General features: G+C 40.3%; 1 protein-coding gene across 4 annotated transcripts in view; it reads right to left on the bottom strand.

The window, feature by feature from the left end:
- Positions 1–12,425, bottom strand: part of LOC103482186 (V-type proton ATPase 116 kDa subunit a-like) — a 21,653-nt gene extending 9,228 nt beyond the window's left edge. For 2 of the 4 annotated variants that reach the window (XM_017310881.1, XM_008438186.2), the window contains exons 1-13: positions 12,195–12,424; positions 11,988–12,066; positions 9,090–9,187; positions 8,830–8,958; positions 8,597–8,679; positions 7,713–7,839; positions 7,472–7,554; positions 4,880–4,973; positions 3,322–3,534; positions 2,819–2,969; positions 1,149–1,288; positions 909–1,072; positions 409–499 (exon numbers count right to left, since the gene is read on the bottom strand). In XM_017310881.1, the coding sequence (XP_017166370.1) occupies positions 409–499; positions 909–1,072; positions 1,149–1,288; positions 2,819–2,969; positions 3,322–3,534; positions 4,880–4,973; positions 7,472–7,554; positions 7,713–7,839; positions 8,597–8,679; positions 8,830–8,958; positions 9,090–9,187; positions 11,988–12,066; positions 12,195–12,311 (1,569 nt within the window). In that variant the 5' untranslated portion in view covers positions 12,312–12,424. Of the gene's footprint in view, positions 1–408; positions 500–908; positions 1,073–1,148; positions 1,289–2,818; positions 2,970–3,321; positions 3,535–4,879; positions 4,974–7,471; positions 7,555–7,712; positions 7,840–8,596; positions 8,680–8,829; positions 8,959–9,089; positions 9,188–11,987; positions 12,067–12,194 lie in introns of all 4 variants that reach the window. The other 2 variants (XM_017310879.1, XM_008438187.2) reach the window with 2 other exon arrangements.
- Positions 12,426–12,472: the final 47 nt, after the last annotated feature.

Consider the following 12,472-nt stretch of genomic DNA (forward strand, 5'->3'; position numbering starts at 1 on the left):
TATGTATAATTTATAAATAAATAACATTCAGTGTACTGATGCTAGTCCATCAGAAAGAAAAGTTGAGCTTTTCACATGTTGATGTTAAGAGGATTTTTGATGCATCCTTTGTGTTCACCAATGTTGTTATTGCAATAAAATGCTTATTTTCTTATTTAAAAATTTAATTATTTGTTTATTTAGATCTTTCAATGTATTTGTGATATTGTATAAAAAGGGTATTCAATTAATCGTCAAGATATTCAATAGATTGATCGATTAGTAAAATTATCATCAGCCCTAAACTGAATTTATATCTCATGAGTTAATACATTAATATGGGATAGATCAATGCAGATTCAGCCTTTTGTATTGAGAGGTATGAAATATGTGTAACTTTGTGGTTTAATAATTGCGTCAGTGGATTACCGGGTCAATCCCAAGAGGATAGGGTCCGTTGAAGACCCCAGGAACAGCTGGATCTAACTGGAGAACTGCATTCCCATCAAGGGTCTCAGACCTGGGACAAATTAACAGCAAATTGTGTGAAACTTCAGGCCTGGGGACCAAATCCAGCATAGCTTTTTATGTGGCTCTCTAGAGTTCAGAGGGCCACATAAAAAGTATTTTCAAGATAACAGTTGTGGCCTTAGATACTATTTTACCAATCAAATTATAGCAGTTTTTATTTAGTGACAAATACTGTATAAAAAGATTTTCAATATCATTTCTTAAGAAGAATAGGATATGATGCAGCTATTTATTTTAGGGTCGTTTTGTCAGTGCCACAGCTGGCCCTTTCAGGATTTTCATGACCTTGATTTGGCTTTGAAATGAAAATGAGTGTAGCACACCTGTCATAGATTATCTACTGTTTCCAAAAGTGTAAATGACTCTGATTAAGAGCTCAGAGAGAGCAGATGACTTACGACCAGTTGGCTCCTTTAGGACTGAACATGGGCCTGACGCTCCAACCAGAACCAAACATGTTCAGAGACTTGGAGAAACAGTCGTTGTAGATGATGCCTGTGTAGACTGAGAAGATCCCCATCAGAAGGATGATGTAGCGACCAGCGAAAACCATGTTGAACATCTGCAATCCCAAAGCACAGCTTTAGACGGCCTCTCTGCAGGTTGTGGGTTTCTGGTGTTTTTCTGAGCAGCGGTACCTCATTGTCGCTTTTCTGTGCAAGGATTCGACTCTCTCTGAGGACCAAGTACAGGGCAGCAGCGGTCATCAACACCCCGTGACCCATATCACCAAACATCACAGCAAACAGGAAGGGAAAGGTGATAATGGTGTATGGAGCTGCAGCCGAGGAGAGGAAAAGGTGGAAACGGTCAATGTTTATATCAATAACTAAACTGTGAAGTTTAGATAATATGATGGTGATATACGTACATGCGTAAAGTCATTTAAACAGAACTGGAATCACATGGACAGAAGCTAATACTTGAAATGTGAAATTTATTCCAGTTTTTATTTTCCTATGGTGCCAATACTTTCATGCACATTGCTGTGAGCACAACTATTAAAAATGATAAATAAACCACTTACAGATGCAATAATCTAGTCATTTCTAAATCACTTGACAAGAAACTCTTGGTGAAACATTTAGAACATTTAGTTATCTGTTCTTCTGGAATGGTGTACTGATGGAGCAGGTTGGACTGAAGCTGTTTGATCTTCAGTGGCCTGGAAGGTTTTCAGAGGCCATGTGAGAAAACTAACAGCACTGGACGCTAACCTCTGGGGAGCTCTGCTCACAAACAATCAACGAAGCTAACCCACAGGCAGGACATCCTGTTAATTATACAGAGCTGTGAAAATAACCAACTCCCCCCAACCCAACCTTAGAGATCACTCTTTAATGTCACTATCGAGGAATTTTAGTCCACTCCGCTTTGCAGAAATGATTTCATTCAGCCACATTAGAGGGTTTTCCATCAAGCCTGTCTAAGGTCATGCTACAAAATTACAAATTTATTTAAGTCAAAACTTTTACTAGGTCACTCCAAAACTTAGTCCTTAGTCCTGTTTTGGTTTTTTATTTATTTATTTGCCTTTGGAACGCAGACATGATTTGGGTCATTGTGCTGCTGCAGAAACCAAGTGAGCTTGAGTCTGGGAGAAAACCCCTGAAGGTCGAATCTTCTCCTTCAGGGGTTTTCTCCCAGAGCAGAACTTATGGTTCCATCATAAACCATCCGGGTTCTGAGGCAGGGAGACCGTCACATTCATATCCTCTGGACCTCCTGGATGAGTCATTGGATTCATTTTGGTTCTCCACTGCTCCATGGTTTCTCCAGCTGTGAACAGTGGTTCCCACTGTGGAGTCACCAAGCCAACTCAGTGAATCTCATCTATTCATCAATTTCTTTTGATCACTTTACTGATCTTTCAGCCTACCTCATGTTGTCTGAGAGGGTCAATATAATATCATGACTTTAATGGTCTAACAATACTCAGGCCGAGTGTCACTAGAAGAAATGTCATTGGTCACATTTATCTTGTGGTTTATCAGTCATTTTACACAAAGGATCTGGTTGGTTTGGATTGTTTTTCCTTAAATAAATGAAATTATAAAGTGAAACTCAGGTTATGCTTTGCTGCTATTAAAATGTGTCTACTTGAAATATTAAAGTGGAACAAAAAAAGACAAATCATAAAACTTAATAAGGATTCAAATACTTTTTCACAGCTTTTTCTCTTCCCTGATTCTGCTATGTTAATCAGCTATGTTAACTACATATAAATAGTCACACTTATTGTCTCTCGTTTCATTCAAACAGGCACAGAAACAAGCTTCAGAATGCAGACAGTCATTTTGTGTAAAACCTGGATTTATTTCCCGGTAGTTCCCGATCCCATAGGCATCAACGATGTTCTGGAAGCCCGATGTGAACTTGTTGGTCTTGTTGAAGGTTGGTGGGGTCTGCTTGGTCTGCATCCTGTTCAGGATGGAAGGTACCGTGGAGCCGCTCCTCTCCTGTCAAACAAAGCCTTCGTTTTCAGGATCAGAATAACAATCATACGTCCAGTGAAATCAATGACTTTTGTATCGAACTGCTCATATTATGATTCTGAAAATGAAAATAGAAAGAATGTTTTCAGTCTTTAAAAAAAATTTCAGACAAACTAATAAGAAATGCTGTTTTTATTAAACAAACTTTTGAATCGATTAACTCAGTAGTTCATCAACTTTACAATAGAACCTACTTCAAGGAGGATTATTAACCTTGAAGTTTAGTGCTGGTAACCCACATGAAGCTGAAACACCTGGGTTGTGTGTGTGTGCATGTGCATGTCTGTGTAATGAACCAATAAACAGGTCAACACACCGTTCCTCTGCGCAGAGCAAACTGGATGGAGTCCAGGTCTGAGACGGGACACCACACCTCAGCGATCAGACATTTCTGAGTGACATCAATGTTGCAGAGGTTCAGGGTGTGATAGATGGCCTTCATCTTTCTCACTTTGATGAACCACACCCTCATGGTCTTAGAGGCAGCCTGCAGCACGCGCTGGCGGTGGTCCTCGGTTTGGTTCAGAACCTAAAGCAGTAGGGGACGGGGAAGAACAGCTTTCAGTACTGACCATAACCAGCTGCCCGGATTTCTGCTCTGGATGTTCCAGGATATGCAAAGGAGACATTGCTGTGCTTGTAGTCACAACAACCAGAGCTGGGATATTCATGAAAAGAAAATTGGCCCTGTGCACTACATCGCACATTGGCTTAAATAAAGTCTTTCAGTACAAAAACCAACATTATCATAAAGCATGAAAATCTCCGCAAATCTCTTCAATAACTTTCTTCTCTTGGTTCTGCGTCATAGTCAGCAAAGCTACACCTTGTCACTTTTACAAAAACATGTTTTTTACATATTTGTTAAAACTGTTACTGTGTTCTCACAGTGTAGCATGAGAAAGATAATCTGTAACAAAACATCAAGCTCATCCACCTCGTCCCACTGCTCTGTACCTACAGAAGTGCATTGCTCCTGGTCAGAAAGGAAGAGGGCCTTAGTGCAGACAATCATGCTTGTGTATGCGCTTTTATGTGCCTCTTCCTGTCTCATGCCACTGTGCCCCTGGGCAAGACTCTTAACCCCAAGTTGCCTAGCGATCAGGACGGTGTGTGCGTGTGTGCCCATGAGTCATCGTGGCTGAATGTGGCCTGTGTGTGGCCTGTGTGTGTAAAACACTCTGACTGGGAAAACTCTGTAGAAGTTCAGTCCATTTAATAATGTTATTGGAATGCATAAGATATGCCTTATTTTTTCTTTCTTTGAATCCAAGCTGCTCTTTTCTACAGCGGGGTGTAACACACACAGAGGTGACTAACCTCTACAGCCAAATCTAAGCTTTTTTCCTGCAATTCACTTGTGGAGAAGAAAACATCTTTACACAATGAGACTTTCATAAACTCACTGAAAACCACCTTTAATCAAAGAGAACCGAGAACAGGTCAGAACAAAGGTGTTCTCAGCACAATGTTCCTGATGAATTACTCCTTTGTTTGGTGAATTCTAGTAAAACAAGGAAACCCAAAAGCCTTTCTGATAATGATCCTGTATGAACAAAGGCTGGAGAGGAGTTGAGGTGCAGATAAACTCCTGGAGAACCCTTCAATCTGTCTGCTTTGTTCATGGTGAGGTTTATCTATCGTCTGGCAAACATAAAGTAATAAAACTGAACTAAAAGTGAATTAGCTGGAGTCATTGTGCATGGTGCACCTAGTAAAAACATGCTTAAATAGAGATATGTCATTTAGGGAAGAGTAGCTCAGCTAAACAGAAGATCTCAGTTTTTTGCAAAATATTCTCTCAAGTTGAACATCTGCTTCTGTAATTTATTTGACTAAACAAACTCTACTTATTAAGACAGAAAACAACTCACCATTTGGAGGTCCTCAATGCGGCTGTTGACTCCAGCCAGCATCTCTTTCCTCTCCTGGGGGGTCTCAGGGCATGGGTAGAGAGACGCTCGGAACCTGGAGGAATTCACCGGGTCACCGGGTGGACAGAACTGAATCCAGGTTCTAAGACTGCAAAGACTCTAATCCAGTATGAAATGAAAACCCAAAACTAAATGCACTTGTCTGAATTGTCTGAAAGTGACAAAAAGGAAAAATGTTAAAGGGTAGAGGTCATATGAAATGAATGGCATGCTGCCATGCATTCTGGGACACAAGGATCCCTGAATCCTCTGAAAAGTGGTCTGAAGAAACCCTTCCTCACTGTGTGTAGAATGCTGTTTATTTCACACAGACTAGAGACAATCCAATCTCTCCGGATCGATGTTAGTGCACAGTGTGAAAGAGAGACTCTAGACCAGTGGTTCTTAACCTGGGTTCGATCGAATCCCAGGGGTTCGACAAGCGGTCTCAGGGGTTCGGCGGAGCCTCTGCCGCGGATGTAAAGACACACTTGTGTAAAGTCGTGATGACGCCCCACCTTGCTATCATTTGCTGCAGAGGATCACGTTACATTGCTTAGCCAATCAGTGCTGAGGAGGAGAACTGATTGAAGGCGTTCCACTCTCAGCATGGATTTGAACTTGCGTCTTTAATGGACCTTACCACACGGGCCGCGTTTCATTGGCTAATGCCCATTTACGTCACAGCGCAGCTACCACATGTCTCACAAACACAAGCTACAGTAGTAAACTCATGCTAATGTACATTGTAGACTAGCAGACCGACAGAAAGTTTTTGCGTCAGGACTCTAAAAAAAATGGTTCTCCGTYAGTGGGGTATCTGTACAGGTGATGTCAGGTATCCTGATCGTATTTGTGRAACTAAAATTCACAGATTTCCAAAATCTGAAACGGAAAGCCTTGCTTGGATCAAAGCTTGTGCACGACCGCATTTGCAGCTCAACCGTCGTAGGATCAATAAGAACAAAGTGTCTGCTGGTGAAAGTATTATTGCTTTGCTTTCTTTGTGTTTAGTGAATGAAAAAAAGAAAGTCAATAATAAACACATCCATTATGAAAACCTTTTAGCCAAGTACAGCATAATGGCAGTACCGATACAACTTCTACATCCTGAAGCCTGCCTGTTACACAGTCTTACATTAGCTGAACAGATCAATATGCAATGTGTACCGTATCTGACATACATTAAAGATTTTATTTTACCTGAAAAGGCTTTTTACTAAACTGTAATTGTGTTAGCCACGCTAGCATCAGGCCTAGGGACACTCAAACATTTGCCAACAACAGAAATCACTGGTTTCAAAAGTAACCCTCAAAACCACGAATGCCCGACTTACCCCGCCTTGTAAGAACAATAGGCGTCAGTGATCTTGTTCACAGCTATATTTATGCTGAGGATGTGAGGATCTGCTGTTTTCCTCATCGACCGGTAGCATTTCGCTGTGACGTGCACAATGTTGGAGGCATCACGTGGCTCAAACACCTTGATGTCGTCCAAAAAAGATGACATGAACTTGTTGGATCCCCTGTCCATTGTGGTGGCTGATATTATGTGAAAATCCGGCAGAAATGCTAAACTAATCGACTCAGAAATACTCTGCAGAGAGTCAGTCGAAATGAAAGACGCCATGTTTACATAGAAACTAAGCACCGCGAGGCTTTGTTTGTGAGACATGCAGCCACATGGGATTTTAGAGGGTGTTTCTGGGCGGAGCTTGGTAAGGTCACAGTTTTTACCAAATTCTGTAGCTTTCGGTGTAATTCTAAATCTGCTCCTTAGTCACATCTTTTCGGGGTTGCTACTGCCTCTAGTGCCATGGGGGTGGTAACACAACTAATATAATTGCATTACTAAATCAGAATACCGCAAAGTCTTTATTATTTATTATAAATTTTTCATTCTCTTAAGAATGTAGAGCTAATTAAATAATCTAAACAAGACCTTAAAGTGGTTCCAGTTTCTCTCGATGGCCAACCTGTTGAAACTGTGGCAAATTTTAAATACCTTGGGTCGTTCCTGGACAGTCAGCTCAACTCTGCTGAAAACACTGACTATATTTTGAAGAACTGTTCTCAGAGACTCTACCTTTAAGAAAACTTAGTGATCATGGAGTGGCCCGACTCTAGTTGGGTCACCCATATGTCTTGAATTTGGGGGTGGAGGGGGGGGGGGGGTTCATATTTTATTTATCACTACAGAAGGGTTCAGTGAATGCGCATATGAAACTGGTGGGTTTGGTACCTCAAAAAAGGTTAAGAACCACTGCTCTAGACAGTGAGGAGTAGTGCAACTGGGGACTGCTTCTCCTCTACATACAAACTAAAGGAGTCTCCTGATGAGTAAAACCTCCAGGTTCATTCATACCATGTTCTTCCATCCCTTAACTCTTATTAATCCAGTAAACTGGGATTATGTTGATAAGTGCCTTCCTCCTGAATGTGCTTTGATTGATACTCACTCTGAGTGTATATTCACTTGAGCTGAACAATATTCCAATCTAAAGTCATGACTGCTAACAATATGAAGGAAAAGCAGGAAAACAGCTGGCCCACCCTTCACAGATCTTCTTCACCCTGTTCTTGAGTTGGTCACCCTGGAAGAAGATGATGAACACCGACTTGTGAACTTGGTCCCCCTATATATAAAAAAAGGAAGATACATTAAAGTACAATGCAAGTTTGGATAAATTAGTGTGGAGAATTTCTCCAGATTTTTTTGTGTTTGCAGTTCAGCTACAGTTAATTTATGCCCACTACTGCTCTCTGTCTGAAACTCCTTCTGTCTGATGCTGACCGTGGTAGGGTCCTCCAGAGGGTCTTCAATCTCCGCCTTCCGTAGGAAGACATTACCACGACACACCCTCCACAGCATCCGCTCGAAGGTGGGAATCCTCTCTCTGCTGATCACTCCAGCCACAAACCTGCATGAGGAACACATTAGGAGAAGCTGTCTTTGATTTAGGTTAGGCAATAGAAATGAATGGAAGTCAATGCACAGTCCTTGTGAAGATAGAAAGACACAAGGTGTGTGTATGTGTGCAAGTCTAATTCACCTTTTCTTTTTTAAGGTTTTATTGGCTCCATTGGCCTTTATTTGACAGTTAATTGGGTAATGAGAGAAGGGGGAAGTCATGCAGCAAAGGTCACTAAGGCTGGGAATCAAACCTGCGACAGCTGTGTTGAGGACTAAGGTCTCCATATGTGGGTTGTGCTTAACCCCTGCGCCACCACAGCACACCTCTAATTCATTTTTTCAACAAAACAGTTGATAGGATTTTTTTGTCAGCCCTCAAAAATTCAGTGTTAATGTTTTTTATACAGAGTTACTCATAACTGTCATGATAAAACATGTGATCTGTGTATCACTTTGAAACACAGATCACATGAGGAAAAAAGAGGAACTACAAAAGATAAAGTAGCTCATCGTTAAAAGAAATAAATGTTGCAGGTTCTACATTGTCATTTCTTTTGTCAAGTTATTCACTAAAAATCTTTAATAAACTTAAAGGCAGAATGTAATTAAACTGTTGTTTAACCCTAACCCTATATTATATGAACTTTAAAGGTAGTGTCTAAAATAATATTTCAAAGGTGTTGATTTTTAAAATTAATATGTCAAAACACATCCAAGTTAATACATGATCAACTGAAACAGCAGGAAGCTGATACAGTCATTACCCCAGTCTGAGCGGGGCCCCGCGGCCCCCCTCACTGCCCTCCATCAGCGCTGACGACTCCTCTAGCAGGTTAGGGTCTTCCATCTAGCAAAGAAATCTTCATCACTTCCTTCTATATCATAACCATGCATTCATTTAATTGGTTTGGCTGCAATGCTGCTCTTCATTGAAGCAAAACAGATACTTAATTAAACAAAGTACAAACAGATAATGTGTGTGTTCACATGAGCAAACCTCATCAAAGAACTGCTGGGTTCTGTGCAGGATGTGTTTGAGTTCCGTCAACTCCAGGAAGTTCTTCTTCAGGGCTTCTTGGTTGGTGTTGATCTCCTTCAGTTCATTCTCCAGCTTCTCAAACGTGGCCTGTCGAGTGTGAGTCATTACGGTTAAGTATAGTGTGAAAGCTAAAACATGATGCTGAATATTCGAGTGGAGAGAAAACCATGTGTTTTACAGATGAAACGTTTATTTGAATGAGGAAGATTTGTGCCGACCTCCAGGTCGATCATGTCTCTGGGAAAAGGAACTTCTGGATTCTCTCCAGTGTCCACCATCGGGATGCTCGCCTTCTTGATCTCCTTCTCAACAAACCCTGTTTGACCAGAAATCCTGTTATGTACAGTGAAACCAGATGTTTGCATACACTAAAAAGACTAGTGGTGGGATTTGAAGTTAATTACGGGTTCTGTAATTAATTGATCTCAGATCGAAAACCATACAGGTCCTTCTAAAAAAATTAGCATATTGTGATAAAGTTCATTATTTTCCATAATGTAATGATAAAAAATAAACTGTCATATATTTTAGATTCATTGCACACCAACTGAAATATTTCAGGTCTTTTMTTGTTTTAATACTGATGATTTTGGCATACAGCTCATGAAAACCCAAAATCCCTGTCTCAAAAATTTWGCATATTTCATCCGACCAATAAAAGAAATGTGTTTTAATACCAAAAAAGTCAACCTTCAAATAATTATGTTCAGTTATGCACTCAATACTTGGTCAGGAATCCTTTTGCAGCCTTCAATGCAGCATGGAGGCAATCAGCCTGTGGCTCTGCTGAGGTGTTATGGAGGCCCAGGATGCTTCGATGGCCTTAAGCTCATCCAGAGTTTTGGGTCTTGCGTCTCTCAACTTTCTCTTCACAATATCCCACAGATTCTCTATTGGGTTCAGGTCATGAGAGTTGGTAGGCCAATTGAACACAGCAATACCATTGTCAGTAATACCAGTGGTTTTGGCACTGTGAGCAGGTGCCAGGTTGTGCTGAAAAATTAAATCTTCATCTCCATAAAGTTTTTCAGGAGATGGATTCCGAGCACTTCATGCGTGCTCCAAAATCTCCTGATAGCTGCTGCATTGACCTGCCCTTGATAAAACACAGTGGACCAACACCAGCAGCTGACATGGCTCCCCAGACCATCAGTACTTGGCACTGGACTTCTGGCCTTTTGACATTTCCTTCTGCCCAGTCTTCCTCCAGACTCTGGCACCTTGATTTCCGAATGACATGCAAAATTTGCTTTCATCCGAAAAAAGTACTTTGGACCACTGAGCAACAGTCCAGTGCTACTTCTCTGTAGCCCAGGTCAGGCGCTTCTGCCGCCATTTCTGGTTCAAAAGCGTCTTGACCTGGGGAATGCGGCACCTGTAGCCACTTTCCTGCACACGCCTGTGCACGGTGGCTCTGGACTCCAGACTCAGTCCACTGCTTACGCAGGTCCTCCAAGGTCTGGAATCGGCCCTTCTCCACAATCTTTCTCAGGGTCCTCACCTCTTCTCGTTATGCAGCATTTTCTGCCACACTTTTTCCTTCCCACAGACTTCCCACTGAGGTGCCTTGATACAGCACTCTGGGAACAGCCTATTAGTTCAGAAATTTCTTTCTGTGTCTTACCCTTACTGAGGGTGTCAATGATGGCCTTCTGGACAGCAGTCAGGTCAGCAGTCACAAGACTGCTGACCTGACTGCAGTCTTACGATTGGTTTTGAGTAATGAACCAGGTTGGGAGTTTTTAAAAGCCTCAGGAATCTTTTGCAGGTGTTTAGAGTTACTTTGTTGATTCAGATGATTAGGTTAACTGCTCGTTCAGAGAACCAATTCATGATACGCTAATTTTTTGAGACAGGGATTTTGGGTTTTCATGAGCTGTATGCCAAAATCATCAGTATTAAAACAAGAAAAGACCTGAAATATTTCAGTTGGTGTGCAATGAATCTAAAATATATGACAGTTTAATTTTTATTATTACATTATGGAAAATAATGAACTGTATTGAGAAGGACCTGTATATTGACAAAAAAGCAACATTTGCATTTGAAAGAAGCCTTTTTGCTGCAAAATTATTGAACAAATAGCTCAACAACAAAGACATTTATAATTTTTTGTTTATTTCTTCAACCACGTTGCACGTTGAGTTCTATTCTATCCATTCATCTTTCAGGAATGATCATCTTTCATGATCATTCATGGAACGTCTTTAGAAATGTGAACTGTGGACGCTGACATTAGCATCTGTACATGCTTAGCATTGAGATGCCCGTCACAATAATCAATAAATCAATTAATCACATGATAAATTAAAACAAACTCAATTATTTCCTTTTGCATGATTTATCATTTATCTCTTTTTTTCTCTCTTTCCACCAAAAACTGGATGATAAAAGTCTTCAGTTTGGTGCTTTAGTCTCAACTCGCCCTTTTTTAAAGAACGATTTTTTTTTGCAAGACTTCAAAATTCATTTAATTTACTTGTTTTGTTTGTTTATTTTCTATATTTAATATGTGTTTCAGTCCCAGTGTTAAATGTTCATCAGAATTTAAAGTTTACAAATCTTTTAGAATGTGCTCTTGCATTATTATTTTACCATTACCATGGTCTCAAAACAACAATGTTATTGTTTATTCCAATAGCTTCTGGAACACTTTATCGTCCTGGTCATCGCAACAGGCCTAAAACAGCTTCACTGATAGGCTAACTCCTTTTAGTACAACTTGAACACAACAATAGTTTTTTCCAGAGTCCAATCAGATCGTTTTTTTTTTTACCAGCAAAACAATTCAAAGGTTTCGACTAGGGATTTAAGCATGTAGAAGAAAAAAATATTAATTGTGTTAACATTAATTAATCAAAATGAATGTGTTAGAATTCCAGCCTTTAAAAAAATAATTTTATTTCTCATTTTCTGGTGTTAAATCAGAATAAGTTTACCTACTATAAATTAGGATTATCAAAATGATCCATCTGTGAGATATCTATATCTTTTATTACCTTCTAAAGAGTTACCAGAGATACCTGGTTGATAATATTGTAACTTTCTAATTCAAAGATGAATTCCAGGTTTCAGATCTTAATAAACAAGAGCAATTCGGTGTGATCTTTACTCACTTAGCTTCCTGTCCATCTCCTCACATCTTCTCACTTCATTCACAAACTTGCGCTGGAATACGTTGACATCTGGATTCAGCTGTGCAACACAAAATAAATGACATCTCCATTACAAATGATTATCACCAACTCAGTAAAATGGAAATGCTAGTAATGTCTGCAACATATTCATTTATTTGGAACAGGATTTAGGATTTATGACCGTACATCTCTGAACTGGACCATGCCCAGTTCTCCCAGCTCGCTGACGCAGCAGTAGGCAGCCTCAGACTGGAGGAAGAGCTGGGCCAGTGTCATCTCTTCACTTCTGAACAGTTCCCCCATGGTGTCCGTCACACACCAACTCAGCTACAAACACACTGAGAACAACGAGACTGGAGTCAGCAAACTAGAAAACACAGCTCAGATACATTCAGCCACATCTTCTTTCCATGCACTGAAAAAACAGAATGGAGCTACAACTAAAAAAACACAGTGTAATATAT

The sequence above is a fragment of the Poecilia reticulata genome, linkage group LG19 (genome assembly GCF_000633615.1).
Source record: "Poecilia reticulata strain Guanapo linkage group LG19, Guppy_female_1.0+MT, whole genome shotgun sequence".
Lineage (NCBI taxonomy): Eukaryota > Metazoa > Chordata > Actinopteri > Cyprinodontiformes > Poeciliidae > Poecilia > Poecilia reticulata.